The sequence below is a fragment of the Stegostoma tigrinum genome, chromosome 22 (assembly GCF_030684315.1).
Source record: "Stegostoma tigrinum isolate sSteTig4 chromosome 22, sSteTig4.hap1, whole genome shotgun sequence".
Lineage (NCBI taxonomy): Eukaryota > Metazoa > Chordata > Chondrichthyes > Orectolobiformes > Stegostomatidae > Stegostoma > Stegostoma tigrinum.
This window is the reverse complement of record NC_081375.1, coordinates 34,998,893-35,025,981: the sequence shown is the minus strand read 5'-3', so window position 1 is coordinate 35,025,981 and position 27,089 is coordinate 34,998,893. Positions and strand designations below refer to the sequence as shown.

Here is a 27,089-nt window from a genome sequence, read left to right as displayed (position 1 = left end):
TTGTACCTGCATAGTAACATTTTGTGATTCATGTACCAGGGAACCGAATTCTGCAGTTTCTCTCCATTTAAATGATTTGTTGTTTTTCTATTGTTCATATCAAAGTGGACAAGCTCAAAATTTCCCACTTTACACTCCAATATTATGTTGACTGAACCTATCTGTATCCCTTTGCACATCCTCTTCAGAACTTACTTTCCTACTTACTTTTGTGCATTCCTCAAATTTAGCAACTCTTAATCAGTTTGGTAACTTCTGAAGTGACACCTTGTCAAATAACTTCTGGAAATCCAAGTATACCACAGCTGCAGGTTTTCTTTTATCGATGTTGCTTGTTAGTCCCTCAAAGAATGCTGATAACTCAGCCCAGAATGATTTGCCTTTCACAAAACTATGTTGACTCTGCCAGATTGCTTTGAGATTTTTGAAATGCCTGGCCTTGAACTTCCTTAATGATGGATTCCAGCGTTTTCCCTATGATAAATAATAGGCTAACTGGCCTATGGTATCCTGCATTCTCTCCCTCCTTTCTTGTGTAGAGCAGTTAGCGATAAAGCATAATTATGAATTTTACTTCCTGGTTATATGTCTATGCAAATCTTTCAATGTGATTGGCTGCAAATCATACTTGATGACATAATTATTGCGGGATGTCTGGTGTTCCTCTTCACTCAGCACCCGACTTAAATGCACACAGGAAAATGTGACGTTCACAGCACAGATATTGCTACTTCTTATCGGCATCTTTCCTTATGTCAGCAGTAATTTGGATGTAGATATTTGTACTTTGGAAAGTCTAAAAGAGGCAACAAGGACAAAATAGTAAATAATAAACCCAGCAAAGATATTGAGGAATCTTCTTTAACCAGGGAGTAACTAGGGTGTAGAATTTGATATTACACAGAATAGTTGAGAGGAACAACGATGGTCCCTTCATAAAAGGTAAAGAAGAGACATATCAGCTTCTGCCAATAGACTGGGTGAAGTCGCGTGAGGAGAGTCTTCAGGCTGGCCCTAGATCCTTGCAGGTGCATTGAACGTTAGAAGTTTTAGAGTTAGCCCAGTTTTGTCTGGTGCAGCTCTGATTGGATGTCCACATAAGCTGATACTGAGGAAAATGGAGTGGAAGGCTGATAATGTCCCACATCCATTTCATTTACATTCTTTTTAAGGGGTCTGTACCTACTGTTCTTGTTTTCAGTCTCACTACTTGTCTCCAGACTTTTCTTCTTTCCCATAAACCTCCAAAAATCACATGCCATTCCTCCTTTTGGATCTTATTGATCCTTGTCTTTTTATCTTCCTACCTTCCCCTGCTTCACGCACACCACCCCCCTCCTTCTCTCCCCCCCACCAAGACCATTTCTGCTCATCCCTTTTTGTTTGTCCTTTTTTTATTATAATTATTATTCACTTAAGAGCAAAGTCCTGCAGATGATGAATAAAATGAATCCATATAAAGCTAAAGATTGATGATTACATTCAATATACACAGTTGATCATTGCATAAGAACTAGCAACTTGAAAAGAGAATAATGGAAGCTTATTGATGCATTCAATATTTTCTTTTAATTACAGTATGAGAAAGAACAAATCCACGCATGCACTGTGGTGGAAGTGGTTCATAATTCTGACATCTACCACGTTTATTGCTTTTTGTGTGGTCTTGCTTTGGGATTATCTACACAAGAACGATTTTAAAGAGGTGCTTGCACGCCAGGCTGATGTTTTGGATGGAATATTTTTTGAGATACCATGCTCCAAAGATTATGAAAATTACAAGCGATTTCCAGGTACATTATTCAATGACAAAGTTCTGTTTTCAATTTAATTGTACAGCCTTTGTAAGGCTAATTCAGTTTAATTGTGTGTTGTTCATGAGACCAAGTTAAAAATAGCTCAAATATTTGCAATGGTTAATGCTGTGTGCGTTCAGTTATTAGACCTATCACAGTGCCTAAATATACACTGTCATGACATAAAGCTGGCGTTGGCTATAGTATTGCACTTATGGGTTGACCAAATAGTACATTGCAGCTGTATAATTAGCATCCCATATGTATTCAATTCAAATACAGTTTCTGCAGATTCAATATATCATAACGCTTGAAGAAAATGTAACTTGGAATGTTAAAAAAAATTCAACTGCATTGTGAAAACAAAAGCTACTTTTAATTATATCTATAAATCATTCAAATGAAAAGATCAAGAGTTTAAAACTCTTAGCTCATAGATGCTGAAAGTTATGGTTTTGCCATTCTCAATTTGAATTCATTGCTCTTTCCAGTTGTTACAGAAGGATGAGAGGAAAACCTCTTTTCACTTTCTGACTATAATGAGTATTGTGTTTGAAATGTGCGTGTTTCTTATCCCCTCGGTGTATGGACAATTTGCATGATAAGCAGCAAGCTTTTTGTGGGTTTAAATAAAGATGACTGTTCATTCATGCATTTGTTCAGAAAATCTAATGCTATTCTATTCACTGTCTAGTCACACATAAGGGAAGTGTAATTAAAGAGAATAGTACACTTTTATAAGACATAAAGAAAAGAACAATTCATAATTGATGTGATTGACTCATTTTGAAAATAAAATGGTTCAGGCTAATGAAGAAAGGATTCTGTAGTTTAAGTTAATTCAGTGGCTAAAATTGTACACATTCCTGTGTCCTCTGACCATCATTTGTAGCTATTATCCATTTAAGAACAAGAACCAATTCCAATAGGTTGCACAGCAGCACAAGTTTGTGCTTAACAGGTCTGGATATGACATGCCTTCATAGGACATGACACAATATTGATTTTGTTTACCAGCAGAATCCCTTAGAGATGCTCACAGTAAGTTAAATATGCAGTTTTCTAGCTGTAAGGATGCCTGTACCTTCTAAGAATAACATCAGTGCCAATTGATTTCTTGTAACTTAATACAAAAGTTCAATTTTATTTTGGGTGCTTGAGAGCTTTAGATTGAATTCCAGGACCCTATCCATTTTTCTGTAAGAGGAAGGCTTTTTTCCTGGACTGTATTCCTTTTTCTATACATTCGTTGTTATTCCTTACCCAAGTTTGAAAGTCAAGAAAAAACAGCAGAGTTTTGTTTCTTGTATTTAGTAATTCTAAGAAAATAGAGATTAGATGGGTTGGAAGTGATTCTGTGGTATGATAATCCTGTGAATGATCTGGTTTGAGTTGAAATAGTTTTATTTGTCAGGGTGTGGGGAGCATACCTCTTCAGTAGGACATCACTTTGGTGATTCTAAAGAAGTTTACAGATAGGGATAAATAATTTGTTTTGACATTGCTGTGGGGGCGGGGTGGTAGTGTGTATTTGGCAGAATGAAATTGGCGTGGGGTGAGGAGGAATGTGGTAGTCACTTCTGGTGACTGTTTAAATCTGTGGGTGTGGGGAATTATTTCAGTCTTGTTTCTCTACAAACTTTATAATTAGTGCTTCTAGACATTTATCTTTTATTTTAGCGTGTTTCCGATCTACTTTTCTCTGTCCAGACCTCTCAATATCTGTCTCTTGATCTCATGTACATCAATGAGCAGAGTATTTGCAGTGTCTTTCAATAAGCACATATAATAGCCAGGGATTATTAGTTACTTCAGTTTATCTTTAAGATTCAAAATGTTAATTAAAAGAAAAGTGGAAGCAGGATGACAAGTGATTGTAAATTGGTGGCCATTCGAGCATGCTCTCAGTATAATTCTGCCTGGATGCAGATGGCACAGGGATGGAGGTTGTTTGGATAATTCGTCTTTGGGAAGAAATGGTTTCTCAGACCTCATTTTAATGATTTTGAGGGGGTACTTGATGAAAGTAGTGTGGAAGTAAGCCTGTGATTGCTATACTTAGTGAGGAGTGAGGAAGAAATGGTACAGGAACTGAAATTTACCTGCGCAGTGGGGGAGGGGAAGGTCTGGACGTAACGGTTGTGTGCTATGGAAGGAAGGGTTTGACTAATCAAGGTTGAGATGGATATAGAGTTAAGAATGTGATGCACAACCAGCCCAGCTCTTCCCCCCCACCCACTGCATCCCAAAACCAGTCCAACCTGTCTCTGCCTCCCTAACCGGTTCTTCCTCTCACCCATCCCTTCCTCCCACCCCAAGCCGCACCCCCAGCTACCTACTAACCTCATCCCACCTCCTTGACCTGTCCGTCTTCCCTGGACTGACCTATCCCCTCCCTACCTCCCCACCTACACCCTCTCCACCTATCTTCTTTACTCTCCATCTTCGGTCCGCCTCCCCCTCTCTCCCTATTTATTCCAGTTCCCTCCCCCCATCCCCCTCTCTGATGAAGGGTCCAGGCCCGAAACGTCAGCTTTTGTGCTCCTGAGATGCTGCTTGGCCTGCTGTGTTCATCCAGCCTCACATTTTATTATTATGGAGGAATGGGTGAGGTGGTTCTGCTTATTGGGCCAATTACTATTGAAATGCTACTTTGGGTGGGAATTGGAAATAGGGGAGTCTTAAATTAGGAAAAAAAGACAGAAATCGCTGGAGAAACTTAGCAAGTCTGACAGCATCTGTGGAGTGACAGTAGAGTTAACATTTTGTTCCAGTAATCCTTCTTCAGAAAGAGCAGTTCATAACTGATGTGATTGGCTTGTTTTGAAAAGAAAGTGGTTCAGGCCTGATGAAAGAAGGGGTTTTCCCACTTCTGTAGTTAAGCTGAAATCAGTAGGCAAAATTGAAACATTCCTATATCCTCAGTGACCATCTTTTTCAGCCCATTACTGTTAATTTTTAAGAACAAAAGCAAATTCCAAAAGCTTGCACAGCAGCACAATTATAGAGTTAAAAGTTATGGATATGATGTGCCTTTATAGCATATAGGATGAGGTAAGAGGCTTCATAGTCTCTGGAAAGTAAGATGTAGTGACTTAGAGGTGGAAAAGGTACAAATGCAAATTTATGAATATGAGAGAAGTGCTTGATTGCAACATGCCGTTAGCACTGTTGGGAGCTCTGTAATGGTGCAATAATTTTTAAAAATGACTTCTTAAAGAAAAATTACACGCCTCATTTACCCAGCAGTGAAACTCTTGCTTTCAAGGCAAGAAATTGAAGTATTGGGTTTAAATCTCAATCCAGTTTTTGGGTGCATAAGCTGGACTGGCGTCAGTGTGTTGTCAGACATGCTGTGTTTCAGATGAGACCTTAAATCAAAGTCACGTTTTTCTGATTGGATTTGCATAAGAGATTGCGTAGTATTATTTAAAGAAGTTCAGTGTGTTCTAGTCCACATTTATCTCCCACTCAAAACTGTTGAAGCAGGCAAAGCAGTCACTTATCTCATTTGTTGTTTTGAGGACCTTGATGTAGGCAAATTGATTGCTGTGTAACACCCATGACAATATTACAAAATCCCCTGGCTGTGAAGCACTTTCAGATGTCCTTGGTGTGTGAAAGTTACAATACAAAATGAGAAGTTCGATCTTTATAGCCGCTGGAGATTGAAAAGTTCAGTAGCTCCGCAGTGACATTGTTTGACTGAAGTTTGCAACTGCATACAGGCTAAAAATGCAAAATTTTGTCTCTTGATATATTCCTTTAGGAATCAGGTGTTACAACAAATATTTTATAATATTGAGTGTTTAAAAATCTTGTCACTGTCTTGCATACCGGCTTAATACCATATTGCTCTGTTTTCAATGGGACGTTGTAACTGATTCCGATCTTAATGACAATTAGATAGAAGGATAGAGACTGACAGCATGGAATTACAGAATGGTTACAACATGGAAGGAGACCATTTGGCCCATTATGTCTGTGCTGATTCTCTGAAGAGATGATTCGTCCCCTGGCACTCCACTACCTTCTTTCTCTCGACCATAGAAACTAGGAACAGGATTACGCCATTTGACCTTTCAGGATTGCTTATCCATTTAATATATCATGTGATCACCTATGTGAAGGCCATATTTCTGCTTCCTCCCTTTCCCCTTTGACGCCTTTAAAATTTATCTCTTTCTTTCTTGAATATATTCAGTGACTTATCTCCAAAGCATTCTGTGGTAGAGAATTCCACAGGTTCACTACCCTTTGGGTGAAGAAACTATTCCTCATCTCAGTCTTAAGTGGCCGACTCGGTAACCTGAGACTGTGACCCCCAATTGTAGACTCCTCACCCAGGAAAAACATGCTCCCTGCATTAGTTTGTCCAGCCCTGTTAAAATTTTTACACTTTTCAAACTGATTCCAAGTCTCCTCGTAACTCCAGTGAATGCAGTGCTGGTTGAACCAATCTTTCCTCATAGGACACTCCTGCCATTCCTGGTATCAGTCTAGTGAACCTTGACAGTATTCCGTCTGTGGCAACTATATCCTTCCTTAGGTAGAGAAACCAAAATTGCACTCAATACTCCAGGCGAGATTCCTGCTACAATCTTGCCTTGTCTGTCATTATATGGTCATGTCTTTCAATCATGTGTCACTCTGTATATTGTCCCTTCCTTTGAGTCTAGCTTGCACCTCCTTCCTTCCACTCACCATTGTTGTCTGCTGTTTTAGATACTCTGCTTCCATTTTGATCGCTGCTGTTGCTGTCTCCTTAAATGTTGTTCCCCATCATTTTACTTTTAGCTCCAAATTTCTTTGTTCTCCAGCTTGGTGTGCATTTTGTGCCCTTTCCCCTGCACAGCAACCTGAGACATCTTTCTCATACTGTAAAAATGTAAGTTATTGTTAATGATTGACACAGGTGGAAGGGGAATTTCCTCAGAGGCTAGCAGAGAGAATTAGAAAGCTAGTCAACTCTACCTTACCCTTTGCTTAGTGGCTGCTCAAAATGTTTAGAGCCATTTCTAGATGTTCTGCAGCAAATGTCTTTCAATTTACAACAGAACCACTAGAGCCTGTGTAGGATTTAAGCCCCTCACCAGCTCCCTTCTGGCTCCAGCGCGTCTTTTAATAAAAATTATTGATGTTAGAAGTTAACTATTACTTACGCCTCAAAATATTGCAACAACAAATATCAAGAGCTGGAACCAGACTGAATAAACAAAAAACGTAGTTATTGCAAGATACTATCATTCCGGAAATAAACAAGTTTCCAACTCATGTTCAGAAATTAAAGGCAATTTAGTTTTGTAGCTTTGTTTTAATGAATGAAGAGTATCTACCCTGAAAACTGAGAACATCTCAGACCCTAGGTGCATTGAATGTGATCTTGTGCTAATATTTTGTTTTACCAACCCGACAAAGTGATATTAATTAATGCAAGCCTTTATTTTAACTTCAGGTCAGATTGCAAAAGTTCTCTCTGTTGTTCCCTTTACTTTTGATGTTGTGAAGAAATAGCAAAGTGATAGATTAGAAAGTGTCCACATGGTGGTGCTGTTGCGCTATTACTTGTTTCACACTAATCCTTCCCTAGCTGCAGGTTTGAATGATCCATCGAACAAAATATGTCTATTGAGCAAAAAAATTGTGGAAGATCTAGATGAGAGAGAGAGAGAGAGAGAGATTACTGGATACACAGCGTACATTCACTGCTGTACAGATATGTAAGGATTGATGGTTTAGTTCCTGTGTATAAAAATCGCAATGAATGTTTGTTATTGGTGCTGAGAAGTGAGTGGCCAATTGCTGTGACAAACATTTGAGGTGAACATGCACTGTGTTTAGACGAGAAACTACTTTGGCACTTTGATATAAAGTGACGCCTTTTTGTCTTGCACATGCCAGGACTAGCATAAAAGAAAGCAGGTTTGAAAGTGGAACAACTGATTATTTTTCTTTTATTCATTGTGGGTTGTGGACATTGCTGGTGAGCCAACAGTCATTGCCCATCTTTGGTTGCCTTGACAAGGTGATGCCCTTCTTAAACTACTGCTGTCCATGTGCTCTGGGTACATCAACAATGCCCTTAGAGAGGGAGTCCCAGAATTTTGACCCAGTGACAGTGAAGGAACAATGATATGTTTCCACATCAGGAATGCTTGAAGAGGAGCTTGCAGGTATTGGAGTACCCGTGTATCTGCTGTCCTTGGCCTGGGTGCTGTTAAGCTTTTTGATGGAGCTGCACCCATCAAATTCAGGAATATTCCATCATACTTCTGAAATGTGCTTTATAGAAGATGGACAGGTTTTGGGGATCAGAAGCTGAGTTACTTGCTGCAGGGTTCCTAGCTTCTGACCTTCCCTTGTATTGACTGTGGATAGAAAGGCTAGTCCAGTTCACTTTCTGGTCAATGGTGACAGACAGAGTATTGATCCTGGAAGATGCAGTGATGATTGGAACATCGTTGGCATGTATATTGCAGGTGTGTGTTTTTCTTCTACAGAGTTCTTTTAAAATATTGTCATTTGTCAAATGTATGTCTGTCTTCCCACAAATGCTCTGTTAGCCTTACACCAATGGCCGTTTTGCTCTGCTACAAGACTGAAACCACCTTACCCAATGCCACAAACAACATGTGAACATGGTGCATTATTGGTCTTCATTGTCCTCATCTTCTGTATTGTCCTCAACTGGGTTAGAATGCCATCTGCGTTTTTAGATGGTTTCCTCTATTCTGTCTAGGTCCTGAATTGCGCTTGCCTGGTTAAATTCTTGTCTCGACAGTCATGGCTTCACAACTCCAGTATTTGCTTTCTGTTGCACTCCCTTTCATCCCCACTTCCCCATACTTTCACCATTCCCCCAAAGATTTAAGCTTTGTCTCACCCTGTTTCTTACTTAAATGCTGCTTGGCAACATTTTTTGTAAGTGTGGATGACATCAAGATCCACCATCTAATCCACTTTCTCACCGTTGCCTCAGCATTGCGATGCTGCTTGTCCAATATTCAGTGTTGGATAAATCTCATTTTCCTGCAGCTAAACATGGTTAAAAACAAAGCTGTCGATTTTAGCCTTTGCCCCCAACTCCAAAGCCTTGGCACCATTTCCAACCCCTTCCCCAGCTATTGTTCTCCATTTGGATTACACCTCTGCCCTCATGTCTTACTTATTACAATGACTGTGCCCTTCCTTATTTCCTCCCCGTTTCAACACATCTGAGACTACAACTCCCATCCAAATCCTTGTCATCTTCAGATGATGCTCATCTTCAAAGCTCAGATATAGCCTTCGAAGTCCTGCTCACCCGTCTCTGCCCTTGCTGACTTTGCCTTAAAGTCAGCCAGCACCTTTAAACTTGTTAAAATTCCCTTCATGGCTTCACCCTTCCATATCTCTGACTTTCTCCAGCAGTACATAGCTCTCCAGGTCTGCGACACTGATCTCTATCGTGTTTGCTGCATTGGCAGCTGTCATCCAGCCACTGTCAAACCCAACTGTGTGAAATTCTGTCCTAAAACCTTCCCTTGTTGCCACCTCTTCTTTATCTAGCTTCTTTTTGAAGGCAACATTTACCAGGATTTTGACAATCCCTGATACCTTCTTCTTGGGTGCTGCATCTAGTTTTGATGACCCCATTGTGAAGAGTTTTGAGATATATTTTAATATTAAAAATGACAGCGTAATAGATGCAAGATATTGTTTTAATATTAGGAAATAAGGTTTTATGCCAACTGGCTTTTCAGCTAAATAAGTACTTATCAAATATTTTACAAAATATTAAATATGAAAGATTGTACATAATATGAGACAGTTGGTTTGCAATGTCCCAAAGTGCAGCAGCCTAACAGTTTGTAGAAAAACAAATACATTACAGGCTATTACAATTCCAATTCAACCAGGACGAACACAAGTATTGTGTTCACTGATGTCAAGGTGAATTCGACCGTTGAGGACACTATGTATATATAGCATGCGTGACAGAAAAAGAAACAAATATTGATTCCTGTTGTTTGTAAGTGAGAAACATAAGAGAAGGGCCAGAGCCCCACTGCAGACCACAAGTGACGTGGAAAGTGTTGTAAAGAAGCCAAAGTTGAATCAAGAAGCAAGGCTTAGGTGACATAAAGCTTGGGCTTTAAAAACCTTTCGGCCATAAAAGGAAGAAAAGACTAATCAATGAAAGGAGTTCAGTTGCCTTGCGGTCCGCAGGAAGAATAAATGAATTTGAGCACAAACCTATGTAGTGGTGATCTTAACCCAATAACAGTGAACTGTACATGCTTGGAGCTCATTGGGGATGAACAGTCTCTGTGAGCAAGGGAAATGTAAAATCTTACAGACTGATATAATTCATGGTTCAACACTCTGGAAGAAAGCCAAACATGCCAAGTTGTGTTAAAATTCTGGATTGTGAAATTTCCCATGTGCTGTATTTACATTTTTCATTTTTGCTAAAAATGCCTGTTTACTACCTGTACTTGGTAAACAGTTTGGATTTTAAAAAATAGGGGAGCCCAAAACTAGGAGGTGTAGGTTTGAGGTGAGAGGGGGAAGATTTAAAAGGGACCTAAGGGGCAACTTTTTCACACAGAGGGTGGTGCATGTATGGAATGAGCTGCCAGAGGAAAGAGTGGAGGCTGGTACAATTACAGCATTTAAAAGGCATCTGGATTTGTAAATGAATGGGAAGGGTTCAGAGGAATATGGGCCAAATGCTGGTAAATGTGCATGGATGAGTTGGACCGAAGGGTCAGTTCCCATGCCGCACACCTCTACATTCAATTCAATACCTGCACTTTTTGTTATATAGAAGATAAAGATACCAGTACCTACTCAGTTTCGGTGATGTTTTAATCTGTTTTCACAGATCCTATTTTTCTGTAGTATTTTGTGCCTTTTCGTATTTAATTGTTTTTTCTGTTTCTTCAAGGTGTTGTGATGCTTCTGTTAAACCATGTTGAAGTTAACCCGGGTTTATCTGTTCTTGATTACTAACTCAAAGGAAAATCTCTTTGCGTGGTTTCCTTTCTGTTATATTTCAGTTATTTTCTTACAGCTGGGCAATTCTCATTTATAACCGAGGATAAAAAGAGCAGCAACATTTTTCATTGAGGCAGGAAAATAAAGTGAAATGATGGAAAGTGGTCAGCATTAAATTTTTGCTTCGGTTGGAGGGTGTATGGGGCATTAGTTTGCTTCATGAGGAAGCTAGCACTGCCAATGGAGTTCTCTGTCTGGACTGCATCACAGATTTTTGAGCTTGAGCCCCAGAAGTGAGTTTAAACCTTCAACCATTGACTTTCAACTGAACCCTAGTTGACACTTGGGCAGTAAGTGTGATTTAATGCTCTGTTTGAATACTTATGATAGAAATGACTCTCCAGATTAAATCGGATGGTTTAGAATCAGGTTTATTGTCACGTGTACTCGAGTTACAGTAGAACAGGAATGCAATGAAAAGTGTATAATGTTGCTAACACATGGCACTATCTTGGATACAATGTACCTACCTTAGGTACAAAAATAGAGAAAATAAAGAAAAAAAGTTATACTGCATTACACATATACCTAGAAAAAGTGTCAGTTAGGAAAATAAGAAATAAAGCTCAAATGATAGAAATTACAGTTTTTCGTTAAGGCCTTCCACATGGTCTGACCAGGCTCCACCGGTTCCCGACCAGTAGCCATCTTTGATCCAGGCTTCCGGTCATCACCACTCTGCTCTGGGCCAATGGCTGCCCCTGATTTTCTCCTGGCCCGCTGGCCTGCATCCCCACACTGCTCCAGGCCAATGGCTGTCCCTGATTCGCTCGCAGCCCACTGGCCCCCATCTCCACACTGCTGGGGGTCTTTAAAATCAAAAAGATGCAGTGCAAACCGGAAGGAGATAAGTTTGTTCTCTGGTGGGATGGCTTACGAATGAAGTTGGTTTGCTCGCCGAGCTGGTATCTTGTTTCGCAGACGTTTCGTTACCGTGTTGGGTAACATCCTCAGTGCAGCCTCCGATGAAGCGTCGGTGTGTTTTCCCGCCTGGTTTTTAAACTCTGGGGTTTGTTGCGATGGATTGCCTCACTTCCGGGTTTCTGCAGTAGTGGAATGTATGTGGGGTCGAGTTCAATATGTTTATTAATGGCGTGCTTCATGGAGTGCCAGGCTTCTAGGAATTCTCGTGCTTGTCTCTGCCTAGCCTGTCCCAGAATGTTGGTGTTGTCCCAGTTGAAATGGTGGTTCTCCTTGTCCATGTGGATTGAGATGAGTGAGTATTGGTCATGTCTTTTTGTAGCCAGTTGGTGTTCATGCCCTCTTGTTCTTACTTTCCTTCCTGTTTGTTCGATGTCGTGTTTCTCACAGTCTCTGAAGGAGATCTTGTAGATGACATTGGCCCTGCCCATGGCGGGGAGTGGGTCTTTCGTTAGGGTGAGCACTTGTCATGGCGTTGATGTGGGATTGTGTGCCACTCTGATGCCCAGCGATTGTAGGAGTCTTGTAGTAAGTTCCGACATGATCCTGATGTAGGGTAGTGTGATGAGTGCGTCAGAGCATGAGGTATCTTTCTGAACTTGTTCGTGTAGGCATCTTCTGACCCAGTTCTTTGGATATCCATTATCCTTGAAAAACTGAACAAAGTATTCTTCCTCTTGGTGTATTCCCATGTTGCTGCAGTGTGTTGTTGCGCATTTAAGTAGTGTTCGCATGCAGCTCCATATGTGTGTGTTGGGATGGCTGCTGTTGAAGTTCAATACCTGGTCCATGTGTGTGGCTTATCTGTGTACTTTCGTTTGCAGTTCCCATTTGTTTTGCACTCTACCATGATGTCCAGGAATGGGAGCTGTTTGTTCTTCTCCTCATCTCTGGTGAATTTTATACCGGTGAGGGTGTTGTTCATAAGTTTGTGTGTCTCCTCTAATTTGGTCCATTTAATGATGACAAAGGTGTCATCCATGTGGTGTGTCCATAGTTTTGGTTGGATTTGTGGAAGGGCCGTCCTTTCTAGTCTTTGTATCACTGCTTCTGCTGTGAGTCCGGAGATAGGTGATCCCATGAGTGTCCCGTTGATTTGCTCATATGTTTGGCCGTTAAAAGTGAAGTGGATGGTGAGGCATAGGTTCAATAGGTCGTCCATGTTGTCCTTCGAGATGGTGTCACTGGGGCCATGCTCTTGTTCCAGTAGTGCTCTCATTGTTTCCCTTGCTAGTGATATGTCTATTGACGTTAATAGGGTAGTGACATCAAACGATATCCTGGTCTCTTTGTCGTCTATTCTTTATGTCTTTGATGGAATTGAGGAATTCTTGGGCTGAGTGGATGGAGTGGGGTGATTTGTTGACCAAGTGCCTCAGTCTCCTTTGTAGTTCCTTTGCTAATCTGTGAGACAGAGTGCTTAGTAGGGAGACGATGGGTTTCATTCTTGAGAAGCCTACTTTGTTGATCTGTTTGTTTTAAGTCTTTTTAGCGTGTAGAGGATTTTGTTGCCTAGTTGCATTATCAGGTCAGTCCCTACAGGCTGGTATGTGTTCCCGTCAGCGAGTAGTGCCTGTGCCTTGGAGATGTCGTCCCTTTTATTCAGGCTCATTGCCATGCGCCCTGTGTCCGCAGGTAGTATTGTGATGTTCTTGTCCTTCTTTAATCCGCCCTGGGCTTGTCTTTCCAATGTGAGGTTGTTGAATTCCCTCCTTCTAGTTAGTGTCGAGATTACTGTCTGTCTTATCGTTTGTTGTGTTTCTTCATTGATATTGTTGATCTTTAGTGTGGCTAGGAATTCCATTTTGTTGGCGTCCCTGCAGTTGTAGTTCAGTCCTTGGGTGAGAACGGCTGTTTCCGTGTCTTTCAGTTTTCTGTCGGAGAGGTTCCTTGTCCTTGTGTCTGTCTGGTGTTAACAAAGTGTGGAGCTGGATGAACACAGCAGGCCAAGCAACATCTTAGCACAAAAGCTGACGTTTCCGGCCTAGACCCTTCATCAGAAAAGGGGGAAGGGGAGAGGGTTCTGAAATAAATAGGGAGAAAGGGGAGGTGGATCGAAGATGGATAGAGAAGAAGATAAGTGGAGAGGAGACAGACAAGTTAAAGAGATGGGGATGGAGCCAGTAGAGGTGAGTGTAGGTGGGAAGGTCGGGGGGGATAGGTCAGTCCAGAGAGGACAGACAGGTCAAGAGGGCAAGATGAGGTTAGTAGGTAGGAGAGGATAGGTGAGAGGAAGAACAGGTTAGGGAGGCAGGGACAAGGTGGGCTGATTTTGGGATGAAGTTGGGGGAGAGGAGATTTAGAAGCTTTTGAAATGTGGATTTCAAAGACGCACTCCTCGCCATGAACAGGACCAATGTCATCTACAAGATCTCCTTCAGAGACTGCAAGAAACACTACATCGGACAAGCAGGAAGGAAAGTAAGAACAAGAGCACATGAACACCAACTGGCTACTGATACGACCAGTACTCGCTCATCTCAACCCACATGGACAAGCAGAACCACCACTTCAACTGGGACAATGCCAAGATCCTGGGACATGCTAGGCAGATACTGGCACAAGAATTTCTAGAAGCCTGGCACTCCATGAAGCATGCCATTAATAAACGTATTGAACTTGATCCCATATACATTCCACTGTGAAGGAAAACCGGAAGTGAGGCATTCCATCTCAACGGACCCCAGAGTTTAAAAACCAGGTGGGAAAACACACCGATGCTTCATCAGAGGTTGCGCTGAGGATGTTACCCAGCACGGTAACAAAACGTCTGCGGAACAACAAACCAGCTCGGCGAGCCAACCAACCTCAACACCCACAACCCGAGATACAGATCTACTCATGTTCATTGTATTGGTGTCCTAGTTAAATGTAGTTACTTCCATTACACAACCTTTTCCAAGGTAGCATATTGTTACCGATGAAGGAAGCAATTTCTGGGAGGCAAAAGAAAGAAGCCTGAAGGTGTGTAAATATCCATTTACTAACTACTGTGTGTAGAGTGAAGCTACATGTTTTACTCATCTGTTTTTCCACAGTTTACTTCTGGTTCAAATTGATTCAGAAGAGGAGAGTCAATTTTGTATTTTTTTTTAAGAGCTTGGCATCCATAGGAAGCTAAATTTAAAACTGTCTGTGGGGGAAATGATTGTTGGTTTCTGTTTGCTGTCAGATATCATCACTTAGCTCATCTGGTGCACTTAACCTTCAAGTTACCTTGCTCACTTCATTGTATCTGCCACTGAGATTTTGCTTTTCTTTGATCTTGCCACTTTGCAATTTGTTTCTGCAGAATAGCATAAGCCAAATTCATCTGAGATCAAAATTAGCGGCATCAATGGAATGTCCTTGGCCGTTGTGGAAGATTGTATTTACCCGTCCTCCTGCTTTTATGGATTAAATTGACAAAAGAAAATCCATCGCACCTTTAGAAGGAATATGTCTTGATAATGTTATATATTTTACAGTGGCACCGTTAGTCATAGCTAATCTGTCAAAATTGGGCAGAATTACTTCTGAACCAATTTTTTTATACAACGACTTGTTTATATAATATATATACATATTTTAGAACAAACTTATTCCAAAACTGATACAGAAATGTTGATTCTGAGGATTTCAGATTTGCTTGAGTATCCCACTTTCCACCTATATTATCCCATCTCCTGTGTTATGAAAACCAAGAGATCTGAGTCTTAATCCCTTTCTTTTCCTTCGTTCAAGATTGAACAAAAATCTATAAATCGCAGCTTTAAAATCTTCCAGTGATATAGCCTCAACTCGGCTTATTTTTTGGTGGGGGAGGAGGGTGAGTTCCTGGTTTCCACAACTGGGTTGTGAGAAAATGTCACCTCCTAACTGGCTAAGCTCTCATTTTCATGCCACGTCTCCTGTATGTAGTATTTATATGTCTTCACTGGAGCCATTGCCATCCTGTTTACTCTGTGATGCAGCCAAGAGTGATTTATGAGTAAGATTGCTCTGGTGCTGTCCTCCATAAACCTGTGTACATCATTGACTGATTAATGTCAAATAGGATTAGCAGTGTCTATGGGGAACCATCTCAGTGGGATGTTTACAGGGGATTAATGAGCCGTCTCAGTTGATTTGACCCTATTAAACATCACCTTCTGCTGTAGATGATGCCAGCTTTGGTTTATAATGCTGTAATTGTAGTCAGTTCTCCCAAACTTTTGGCTCTGGGAGTACCTCCTGTTGTTGCATAGCGCAGGGAGTTGGAGGAGGGGGCAGGGCAGTTTGCTCACCATCTCTCCCCTCCCCCACCTGAATGGAAAGTCATTGGTAAACTGAGGGAGCAGAATGAAGCCACCCATTAGCCATTGTGTGCTGAGTGCAGGCTATGCTGTGGAATTGTGTGAATTACACCCTGTTCTCAGGGGGAGCTCTGCCTTCTGATCGCCCAGGAGCTCTATCAGTCTCGCAGTGCTACCGCTGAGTGATGGGTCCTGTCAGTAGTGTAGGTATTAACCCACTGAGGATCATGGCTACCTCAAAAACATAAGTCATACAGCAATCTAGCATGGAAACAGACCCTTTGGATTGCAATCCAAGCCGAATGTAATCCCAAACTAAGCTCGCCCCACCTTCCTTCTCCTGGCCAATATCCCTCGCAACCTTTCCTGTTCATGTACTTATTGAAAAGCCTTTTAAATGTTGTAACTGTGCCCACATCCACCACTTCCTTAAGTGACATGGTTTGTGGCCTTCTACATATTAGCCCACATGAGATCAATCATAGAGGGTCAGAATTTTGTTGAATCAGGTACCTTGAAGTTTGTTTACAGTGATACTTATTTACAAGTCTATGATATCATAGACTAACATACATAAACTGAATTCTGTGCTTACTGATGCTTCTATACATTATGTACACATAGCTGACTGACTGCCCTGACTTCATTACACACAGACAGTGACAGACTGCAATGTGGCTATCTTTTTACCTGAACCTCACATATTATAGTGTTGTGTAACTACCGTGAAGGTACAGACCTGTTGGATCTGCAATCTGTGCTGTAATACACCAGCACATTCTGGGACTTTGGGGTGATGCGGGATCTGAGAATGTGTGGAGTCAGGCTCAGCACCAGGTTATGTTGGGCTAGCAGTGTGGAAGAAGGGTGGGTGACATCTTAATGCACCCAGGGCACACAACAAATAAAGGGCACCTTCTTTCCCGCCTTTGGTAATGCTGGCATTTAGAATTAACCTGCCCATTGTTGTCTGACTGTACATCTCTGCCACATTTTGCGCATATTATTAAGCTTTAAATGAGCTCAGTTGCTCCTTAATAACTTAGTTCCATATGGTAATGAGCTGCCAACTTTGGTACCTAACCATATGGGGCTGTGGGGTTGGCTCAAGGTTGGGCATTCAAACTAATACATATGTCGCCATGCTGAGAAGACCCCCAAATCATGATCTTATAAACCCCACATTGTTTTGAGACTGCTCTGCAGTCTGGTTTTGAGACCATAAACCATTAGACTAAGGAGTGAAGTAAGGCCATTCAGCCCATCGAGCCCACTCCGCCATTTAATCATGGCTGATGGGCATTTCAACTCCACTTCCCTGCGCTCTCCCCATAGCCTTTGATTCCTTGTGAGATCAAGAAATTATCAATCCCTGCCTTGAAGACATTTAACGTCCCGGCCTCCACTGTGCTCTGTGGCAATGAATTCCACAGGCCCACCACTCTCTGGCTGAAGAAATGTCTCCTCATTTCAGTTTTAAATTTACCCCCTCTAATTCTAAGGCTGTGCCCACGTGTTCTAGTCTCCCTACCTAACAGAAACAATTTCCCAGCGTCCACCCTTTCTAAGCCATACGTTATCTCGTAAGTTTCTATTAGATCTCCCCTCAACCTTCTAAATGCTAATGAATACAATCCCAGGATCCTTAGCCGTTCATCGTATGTCAAACCTACCATTCCAGGGATCATCCGGGTGAATCTCCGCTGGACACGCTCCAGTGCCAGTATGTCCTTCCTGAGGTGTGGGGCCCAAAATTGGACACAGTATTCTAAATGGGGCCTAACTAGAGCCTTCTAATGCCTCAGAAGCACATCACTGCTTTTATATTCCAACCCTCTTGAGATAAACGACAACATTACATTTGCTTTCTTAATTACGGACTCTACCTGTAAGTTAACCTTTAAGAGAATCCTGGACCAACACTCCCAGATCCCTTTGTACTTCTGATTTGTGAATTTTTCTCACCATTTAGAAAATAGTCCATGCCTGTATTCTTTTTTCCAAAGTGCAAGACCTCGCATTTGCTCATGTTGAATTTCATCAGCCATTTCCTGGACCACTCTCCTAAACTGTCTTAAATTTTTCTGCAGCCTCCTCACATCCTCAGTACTACCTGCCTGTCCAACTATCTTCGTATCATCGGCAAACTTTGCCAGAATGTCCCCAGTCCCTTCCTCCAGATCATTATATATAAAGTGAACAGCTGCGGCCCCAACACTGAAACCTGCGGGATACCACTTGTCACTGGTTGCCATTCTGAAAGAGCCTTTTATCCCAACTCTCTGCCTTCTGTCAGATGCCAATCCTCAATCCAAGCCAGTAGCTCACCTCGAGCACCATGGCACTCAGCCTACTCAGCAGCCTCCCTTGAGGCACTGTATCAAAGGCCTTTTGGGAGTCTAGATAGATAACATCTACTGAGTTTCCCTGGTCTAACCTACTTGTTACCTCTTCAAAGAATTCTAACAGGTTTGTCAGGCACGACCTCCCCTTACTAAATCCATGCTGACTTGTTCTAACCCGACCCTGCACTTCCAAGAATTTAGAAATCTCATCCTTAACAATGGGTTCTAGAATTTTACCAACAGCCGAGGTCAGGCTAATCGGCCTATAATTTTCCATCTTTTGTCTTGATCCTTTCTTAAACAAGGGGGTTACAACAGCAATTGTCCAATCATCTGGGACTTTTCCAGACTCCAGTGACTTTTGAAAGATCACAACCAAAGCCTCTGCTATTTCCTCAGCCACCTCCCTCAGAACTCGAGGATGTAGCCCATCGGGGCCAAGAGATTTATCAATTTTTAGACCTTTTAGCTTTTCCAGCACCTTACCTTTTGTAATGCCTACCATACTCAACGCTGCCCCCTACTCTCCTTAATTGTTGGGATGCTACTCATGTCTTCCACTGTGAAGACTGACGCAAAGTACTTATTAAGTTCTTCAGCTATTTCCTTAGCTCCCATCACTAGCCTTTCAGCATCAATTTGGAGCGGCACAATATCTACTTTTGCCTCGTTTGTTTCTTATGTATTGAAATAAACTTTTACTCTCATTTCTAATATTACTAGCTAGCCTACCTTCATATTTGATCCTCTCCTTCCTTCTTTCTCTCTATGTTATCCTCTGTTTGTTTTTGTAGCCTTCCCAATCTTCTGATTTCCCAGTGCTCTTGGCCACTTTATAGGCTGTCTCTTTTTCTTTGCTACATTTCCTGACTTCCTTTGTCAGTCATGGCTGTCTAATCCCACCCTGGATAATCTTTCTTTTCTTTGGGGTGAACCTGTGTACTGTGTCCTCAATTACCCCCAGAAACTCCTGCCATTGTTGCTCTATTGTCTTCCCCGCTAGGGTCTGCTTCCAGTCGATTTTCATCAATTCCTCTCTCATACCCCTGTAATTACCTTTATTTAACTGTAACACCATTACAACCGATTTTGCCTTCTCTCTTTCAAACTGCAGACTGAACTCTACCATATTATGATCGCTGCCTCCGAAGTGTTCCCTTACTTTAAAATCTTTTATAAAGTCAGGCTCGTTACATAGCACTAAGTCCAGAATAGCGTGCTCCCTTGTGGACTCCATCACAAGCTGTTCCAAAAAGCCATCCTGTAAACATTCCATGAATTCCCTTTCTTTGGGACCCACCGGCAACATTATTCACCCAGTCCACCTGCATATTGAAGTCCCCCATGATCACCGTGACCTTTCCTTTCTGACATGCCCTATTTATTTCCCGGTGCATCTTGCGCCCCTGGTCCTGATCACTATTAGGTCTGTACATAACTCCCATTTTGGTTTTTTTGCCTTTGTGATTCCTCAATACCACCCACATAGACTCCACATCCAGGGCACCCAGCAGAAACCCATGCAGACACCCCATGTCATTCAGTGCCGTAGATTTAATTTCATTCTTAACTAACAAAGCAACCCCACCCCCTTTGCCCACCTCCCTGTCTTTTTGATAAGTTGTAAATCTTTGGATGTTTAACTGCCAGTCCTGAACTCCCTGCAACCATGACTCTATGATGCCTACCACATCATAATCTTTCAGGATGATTTGTGCTGTTAATTCATCTACTTTGTTACAAAAGTTTTGACTGGTAAGAGAATAGAGTCCGAATGAGAATGCATGAAAGCATGAAGCAGGATCGGGGACACAAATTGGTGTTGGTGGGGAAGGGCTTGAGGGAGGAAGCTGTCTGGCTGGAACTGTGGGAGAATGTGAAAATCTAATCCCCCTAGAAAAGGAACAGAGTGTACAAGGTCAGGGGAAAGAAAGCAGGGAATGTCATTTTGAAATAGCTTGTTTAAAACTCAATAATATGTGCAAAATGTGGCTGAGATGTGCAGTCAGACAACAATGGGCAGGCCAAACCTTTGCCAGCTCAGCTGGTAGAGTGGAGAACTTGCATGTTGCAAATCCTTCATCCTTACATCGCTGGTTCAATTCTGGCTCAAAGGAGTCAGTGCTTCCTTTGGGCGGCACGGTGGCTCAGTGGTTAGCACTGCTTCCTCACCCTCGGGTAACTGTGGAATTACACGTTCTCCATGTTTCTGCTGGGTGCCCTGTTTTCCTCCCACACTCCAAAGATGTGCAGCTTAGGTGGATTGTCTGTGCTAAATTGCCCAAAGTGTCCAGGGGTGTGTAAATTAGGTAGATTAGTCGTGGGAAATGCAGTGTTACAGAGACAGAGTGAGGGGCTAGGTCTGGGTGAGATGCTGTTCGGAGGAGTGGGGTGGAGTTGTTGGGCCGAATGGCCAGTTTCCACACTGTAGGGATCCTGTGATTCTATGGGAGAGAATGGGAAGCCTTAAAATCTGAAAATCTGAATAGACAACTGTGTATAATGTTTGATGAATTGCAGCAATCAGTAAGATGAGGCTATGAACAAATTATGACAAATACTGGAAATCTGGAACGAAAATAGAAAGTACAGGAAGCATTCTGGTGAGGAGAGAAATGTCAGTTCAATGTATCAGGGTGAAAACTCTTCAACAAAACCCTGTTCTGACTTACTGAGTATTTGCAGTACTTTCCTTCATCAGTGGGAAGAAGTTGTTTATGAGCATTTGGTCAGCAGGTTTATATTTGCACGATTCCTACAGAACTCCCAATGTGCCTGAAAGGAGATGGCTGTAAAGTGAAGTTGGAATGCAGAAAGGCAGACTTTGTAAAAATATTGAAGCTTACATGAAGTAAACCCAGTTTCAAAGCAAGGCCAGGGGAATATAAAGAGAATTAAGTTAGAATAAATTTAACACAGATATTAGGAAACATTTATGGAGAAAAATTGAATTGTCTGTCAAACAGGATAATGGAGTTGAAACAGTGGAACTGTTTTAAAATGCAGCTGGAGAATATGATGGAAGAGTTTTTGTGTCAGGGGAATGATATTTGTCGAGTTGCATGAACTATTCTTGTCCCTGACTTCTGTCACACTTGCATTAGCTGTTTAAAAAATAGCTTGTTCTATTGAAGAAACAACATGACCTGGCATTTTGATTTATTTGTTTTTATAAGTAACTGACAGGAATGAGGATACTGTCTGTTCGTTATCATCATAAATGATAAATGTGCCAAGACTTTCAATTACAGATGTTCTCTTTCTATGATGTTTTCACTTTTGCCATTCTGAATGTTTAGATTATTTGATTGAAAAATAGTGAATGTGAGAAGGGGAATATGTGGCAGCCAGAAGTACAAAATATCACGTGTTGCCATAAATCTAAATATCTTCTCAACAAATGAAGAATGAAGAGTTTTTAATGATTGAATATGCTGCCAATTATCAGGGAGATGAACTGCTGTGGGTAAATTGTTTAGATGTCTTAGTGGAATTCGCAAGCTATTCTAGGAAATAAAGCCAATCCCAGAATGTGACATCACCAATCCTGAAAGAACATTGATAACTTGACATGATCTGAAACAGAAAATATGTGTGAATTTTTGGATTTTTGTGTATGTAGCTGAGACTGCAGAAACTCTTCTTTTGTGTTTTAGTGCTCCTCACTTAACCTGCATGACAGCTTTATTGGAAATGATACTGGGGATGAGATGTTCCCAGGCCTGAAGGATGTGGACATTAGTGAGGATATTGGAGAAATCACTTGCAATGACCAATGAGCTTTTTGTGGATGCTGACCACAATAAAGTCACATTTTCTGACCAATTCTTAAACAGTGAGATGAGATTCTGATTAATGAGCAGCAAGAGGCCTGTTTGTGTTAATCAATACCTTATTGTTACCTAATCTAGCCTCATTAATTTCAGTTTCCCATTCTCCCACTGAGTAGGAACGAGATGATTTGAAAGTCAGAGTGGTTACTGGGTGACTCCAGCTCACTACTTGCTCCTCTGAACGTCCATCTTGGACACCCAGGGCCATCATCTCAGGGCATACCCCAAGGGCAGTGATGGCACACACCCCACACCCATTGGGCTTGGCATCTGACTGTACCAGCCCCACTACAGCCTGCCCCAGCAGCCTATAAGGAAAATGCACTTCAGGTGAATCAACTTAATGGCCATGTCTCAAAGTCTAGTCCTTAGTCCATGGGGGAACCTCTTGTGAGTGAGGGTGTCCTGGTGCAGTCGGTCTGATATCAGTCCAGGGACTTGAACACAGTCAGTTGACCTCTTAGATACTGGGTCAGTATTTTTGTGCTGTCTGAGCATGTAGGTTCTACTTGTGTGCAACACGAGGCCCTTCAAAAGGCAATTGCATTAATCAGGCACATCCACAGTACAGACTGAAATAATCTGTACTCATAGCATCGTGTGTGTGAAATGCTCACATTGTCCAACCGTGTAGGAGACAAATCCTGGCCACAAGCAATCCTGACCATGGCATAGGGACACACTAATTTCCTCTCATCTTGAACTGTAGGTACTCTCCAACATACTTCTGTCTGCAGACATGTCTTTCTTGGGTGTCGTGAGGTGAGAAAGAGAGGGATTCCATACACATCAGAGCCTAGTGTGTCTTTGTGACCTGGCTGGTGCTGCATTTATCAGCGTAAGGTCCAATGTCAAAATGCCATGTCGAGGCATTCCATGGTCCTCCTTGTCAGAGTGCTACATGTCCCAGTCTATGGAGCAGAATGTTAAACCACCGTTTGTGTGTGATGCAAATGCTGACTGCTCACATCATACACAAGCTGTTCTTCTGCCTCCACTCCATCACACAAGTTCGTTACAAGCACAACTGAGAATCCCAGACACTGCTGGGGTTATGTTGTTGCTGTGATGCAGTGAAGGTACAGAGAAATATAAAAGGAACAGATTCACCAGCATCAACAGCAACCTTCATAGATGCCAATCAGCCTCCAGTGCAAGTGACAGCTCAAGGCGCAGGAGGACCAGAGCCTTTGGTCCTTGGTGCAGTCTCCTCTGATGACTGAGGCACAGTGACACCACAGACTGATGATGTCCTGGGGGGACTGTCAGAGAACTCTGCTGGCTGGTGGAGCAGGACCCGAGGAACCGTTGACCATCCTTTCCCAGTGACTGTTAAGGTGACAACTGACCTTTTCAAGTTTAGGAGCACTGGAGACCTGTGTGGGAATCTTTCAAATCTGCAAATGTATCAAGGCTGTTACTGATGCAGTGTGTGCCAGACCAGGCCACTTCATCTCGTTTCCGCATGGTGAGATCAGTGCTGCAGCCTGGATAATAGGCTTCGGCAACGTCACTGTCTTCCCCCCCCCGCCTCCCAGGTACTGGGCACGTAACCTGTATATGCCTCACATTAAAAAGGCTTTATCATAATGCAGCTAAATTCTTCTGTAGAAAAGGGTCCTGCTCTATCCTTTGCAATTGATCTGTGATTATCGCTACCACACCTTAGAAGTCTGAGTCAGGTACTCTGGGAGCTACCATGATGTCAATATCTACGAAGAACTCTCCTATTCCTGCATAGGTTCAAGCATGGTTATTGGGAGACACTGACTAGCTTCCGTGACCATGGTTGATGGCTTCATTGGGCAATGCCTAAATGAGGGCCCACATTGTGCAATCAGAAATGCTGGACTATACTAGGTATTGGGGAAAGGGTCACACAGACTTTGACAGTTGTAAGATGGGATATGGCTAAGCTGTGTGACCTGGTGCTTAAACTGTGATAGTGTGAGAATGTGCAGTTGTAGGTACCCTGAGAAGCATTGGTTTATGGTTCCTGTAGCACTATGTGCGTAATGGGGGGGAGCTACCAACTGCCAGCACTTGACCAAGTGCATGGCTAGGCGAGTTCTTCCACCTATGGTGAGTAGCAGAATGTGATAAATGGGCTACCATAGAGACTTCATGCAAAAGTAATGAGGCATGTTTTGAAGAAACGACAACAAAACTCACTAGGCCTTGCAGAGCGAAATCTACCATGAAACTCAGCAGAAATGACATTTAGGCAGCTTCTGGTACAAATTAGCCCTGTGTTTCAGAAAATAACAAACATACCAACATGCTATTCAGAAATAAACATAGAAAATGTTTTGGATAAGTTAAAAACTCATTGCCATTGATCATGCATATACATTGGTATTTGAAGCTTCCAAAACTTCTTCCTAAAATGTGGGACAATTTATAAGCTGTGTATGAACTGTGAACTGACAGTGTGGGCGTTGAAATATTGAAATGTGCAAAGGAGCTGGTATGTCATTTTAAATTAATGCAGCATGTTTATTGAACAAATTAATTATGCACAAATGTTCTTAGCTACAATCAAAGATTTTTAAAATCATTGTTCTTTTTCTTTGATTCAGTGCGAAGAGTTTATTGAGTTCATTTTGAGTCACTTTGGCTCGGCACCATTGCAAGGATCCCACAATCAAGTGATACTTTCGCTTGCAATGTTATCTCTTTACCACAAAATGTCTTTCTCTGCATCCAATGAAGTGAATTCTTTGCACATATTTTGTACAATTGTAGCACTTGGTGTACTAATAGCATCAGATGATCTGATAAACAACACAAAATATCAAGCAGGACAGCACGCAAAGCTTTACTTGCTGTGATACCCTCCCCCACCCACCTATTCCACACACCATGAGCATGATCCTTAAATGATTTGTTGCAGCATGCGTCTAATGTTTGAGCAATGACCATTACACACCATGGAATGATTACAATGTGGGTATGATTTTGTTGCAAGCACCTCTTTATCTTATCTATTGCATGAGAGCTGAACATGCCTCACATTAATGAGCTGCAGTCTTTATGTAGGCCACCAAGAAACCTAATCACACACTCTATATAATCTGTAACTTCACCCCAGACTTAAGCATCCATCTACTGGCAGGGACATGCGCAAAGCCTCCTTTGGGAACTTGATTTTTGATTGTTGAACATTACTGTAAGTTTTAATTTTGTCTCTGTGACCATGCATACTAGCATCACTGTGAATCTCATCTTTTTGCATCCAGTTATTTTCATTCGAACATATTTTGAACTGTTCCAGTCTGCAGTTTGCGTGCTGTCTGCTTTGAGATTCACAAGCATTTTGTCCCTGTTATACTGAAGTGGATGCTCGTATTTTTGCTGCTGTCTGGCACTGAATGACTGGAAACTGGTAATATTGGGGCCATTGTTCAAAGACTTCCAAAAAGCAATTGTGATCTTCTGCCATAAAACCAGGCTACCTCATTTCATTAAGCAGTTACACTGACTCACTATTGGTGATTACTCATATCAGATTCTAGCTCGTTATATCTGAGTTTCTAATTACACTGGAATCATTTTATCACATTTTAATTAAAACTAGATTTATCTATTCTCCATTGTTTCAGTGTAATTTTTTAATGAAGGAGCAATGTATCTGAAATGAATCTCCATATGGATTTTTCTGTATGGGTAATAAAGTGAAAGTGAGATGTCTGAAGCCTGTAACCAGAATAAGGTTTTGTTAGAGACACTGACCTGTGTATATGCACACTGCATTTCTGGGGACAATGCTCGCATTCCCATGATTTTTATTCTGCTTAAGATAAAATGCATTTGGTCTTGGGCATTGCTTTCATGACAGATCCCCTTCTGTTCTCACATCAGTTTGTTACTGACACCCTTACTCCGGTGTTCAGCCTAGTTATTTGAAAAGTAAGCAAATTTTACAGTATTTAACTTGAAACTACCTTTGGTAGTTCAGAGGATTCATTTCTATTCATCGTGCAGTGTGCTAGGCCATTGTCTGTTCTTTGGGAAGAGTTTCTTAAAATCATGCTCATCATCTTCACAACACTACCTGTATTATTTGCTTAATCCCACCTTATCAGGAAAGTAACACGTGTGTTTCAGGGTGAACAATTGAGATGTTTCTCTCTGTTTCTGTCTGCGCAGATGCTGCCAGACCGGGTGAGTTGTTTTTTCAGCATTTTCTGTTCTTATTTTGGATCTGCAGTTTTTTTTGATTCAGTAGACTGATTTCAGTATCTTTTAATGAAATGGCCAGCTGACTTTGTTTAATCCATATTGGTCTCCTGAACTTGCCCCTATTTATGGTTCAGATGATCACTGCAGCCTTTTTAAGTCAACAGTTCGTTTTTTTTAAAAAAGTGCGTTAGTCGCTAAATGTCTCAGTTATTAAAGTCAGGTGATGGAAGTTGAAAGTCAATAGCCCATTTCTTACCATTATAGTTATAATTAGTTTAAATCCATTTTTTTTGTGACAAGCCATTCTGAACCATATTTTAAAATAATTTAAATTCTGTATTGTGTAGATTTTATTTTACATCCAATTATAGGAACTACAATTTCACTGTAATTAAAGCAACCCAGATATGCACTTTCATAAAACCACTGAGCCTGAATAAATAGATTTTCAGCTACCATATGTATGAAAAAAAATTTTAATCTGTTAATTCAAAATTTTTCATCTGGTCAAAATTAAACTTTCTCGTGGCTATTTGTCAGTCCCTGAATGGAAATGCTGGGAAATGTGAACTTTCCTTGCTTTGGGCTGCAGTGAGAACTCTGTTACCCAATAGGGGATGCATTCCAGCTCGTGGGCACTGTGACGGGCTGTAAATACACTGAACCTTTTTTTTAGCAGCTGAAGAGATCACCAAAAAA

At 41.5% G+C, this 27,089-nt stretch overlaps 1 protein-coding gene across 2 annotated transcripts in view; it reads left to right on the top strand.

The window, feature by feature from the left end:
- Window positions 1–27,089, top strand: part of uts2r2 (urotensin-2 receptor 2) — a 132,796-nt gene that overhangs the window by 5,938 nt on the left and 99,769 nt on the right. For both annotated transcript variants that reach the window (XM_048555145.2, XM_048555147.2), the window contains exon 2: window positions 1,579–1,793. In XM_048555145.2, the coding sequence (XP_048411102.1) occupies window positions 1,579–1,793 (215 nt within the window). The remainder of the gene's footprint in view (window positions 1–1,578; window positions 1,794–27,089) is intronic.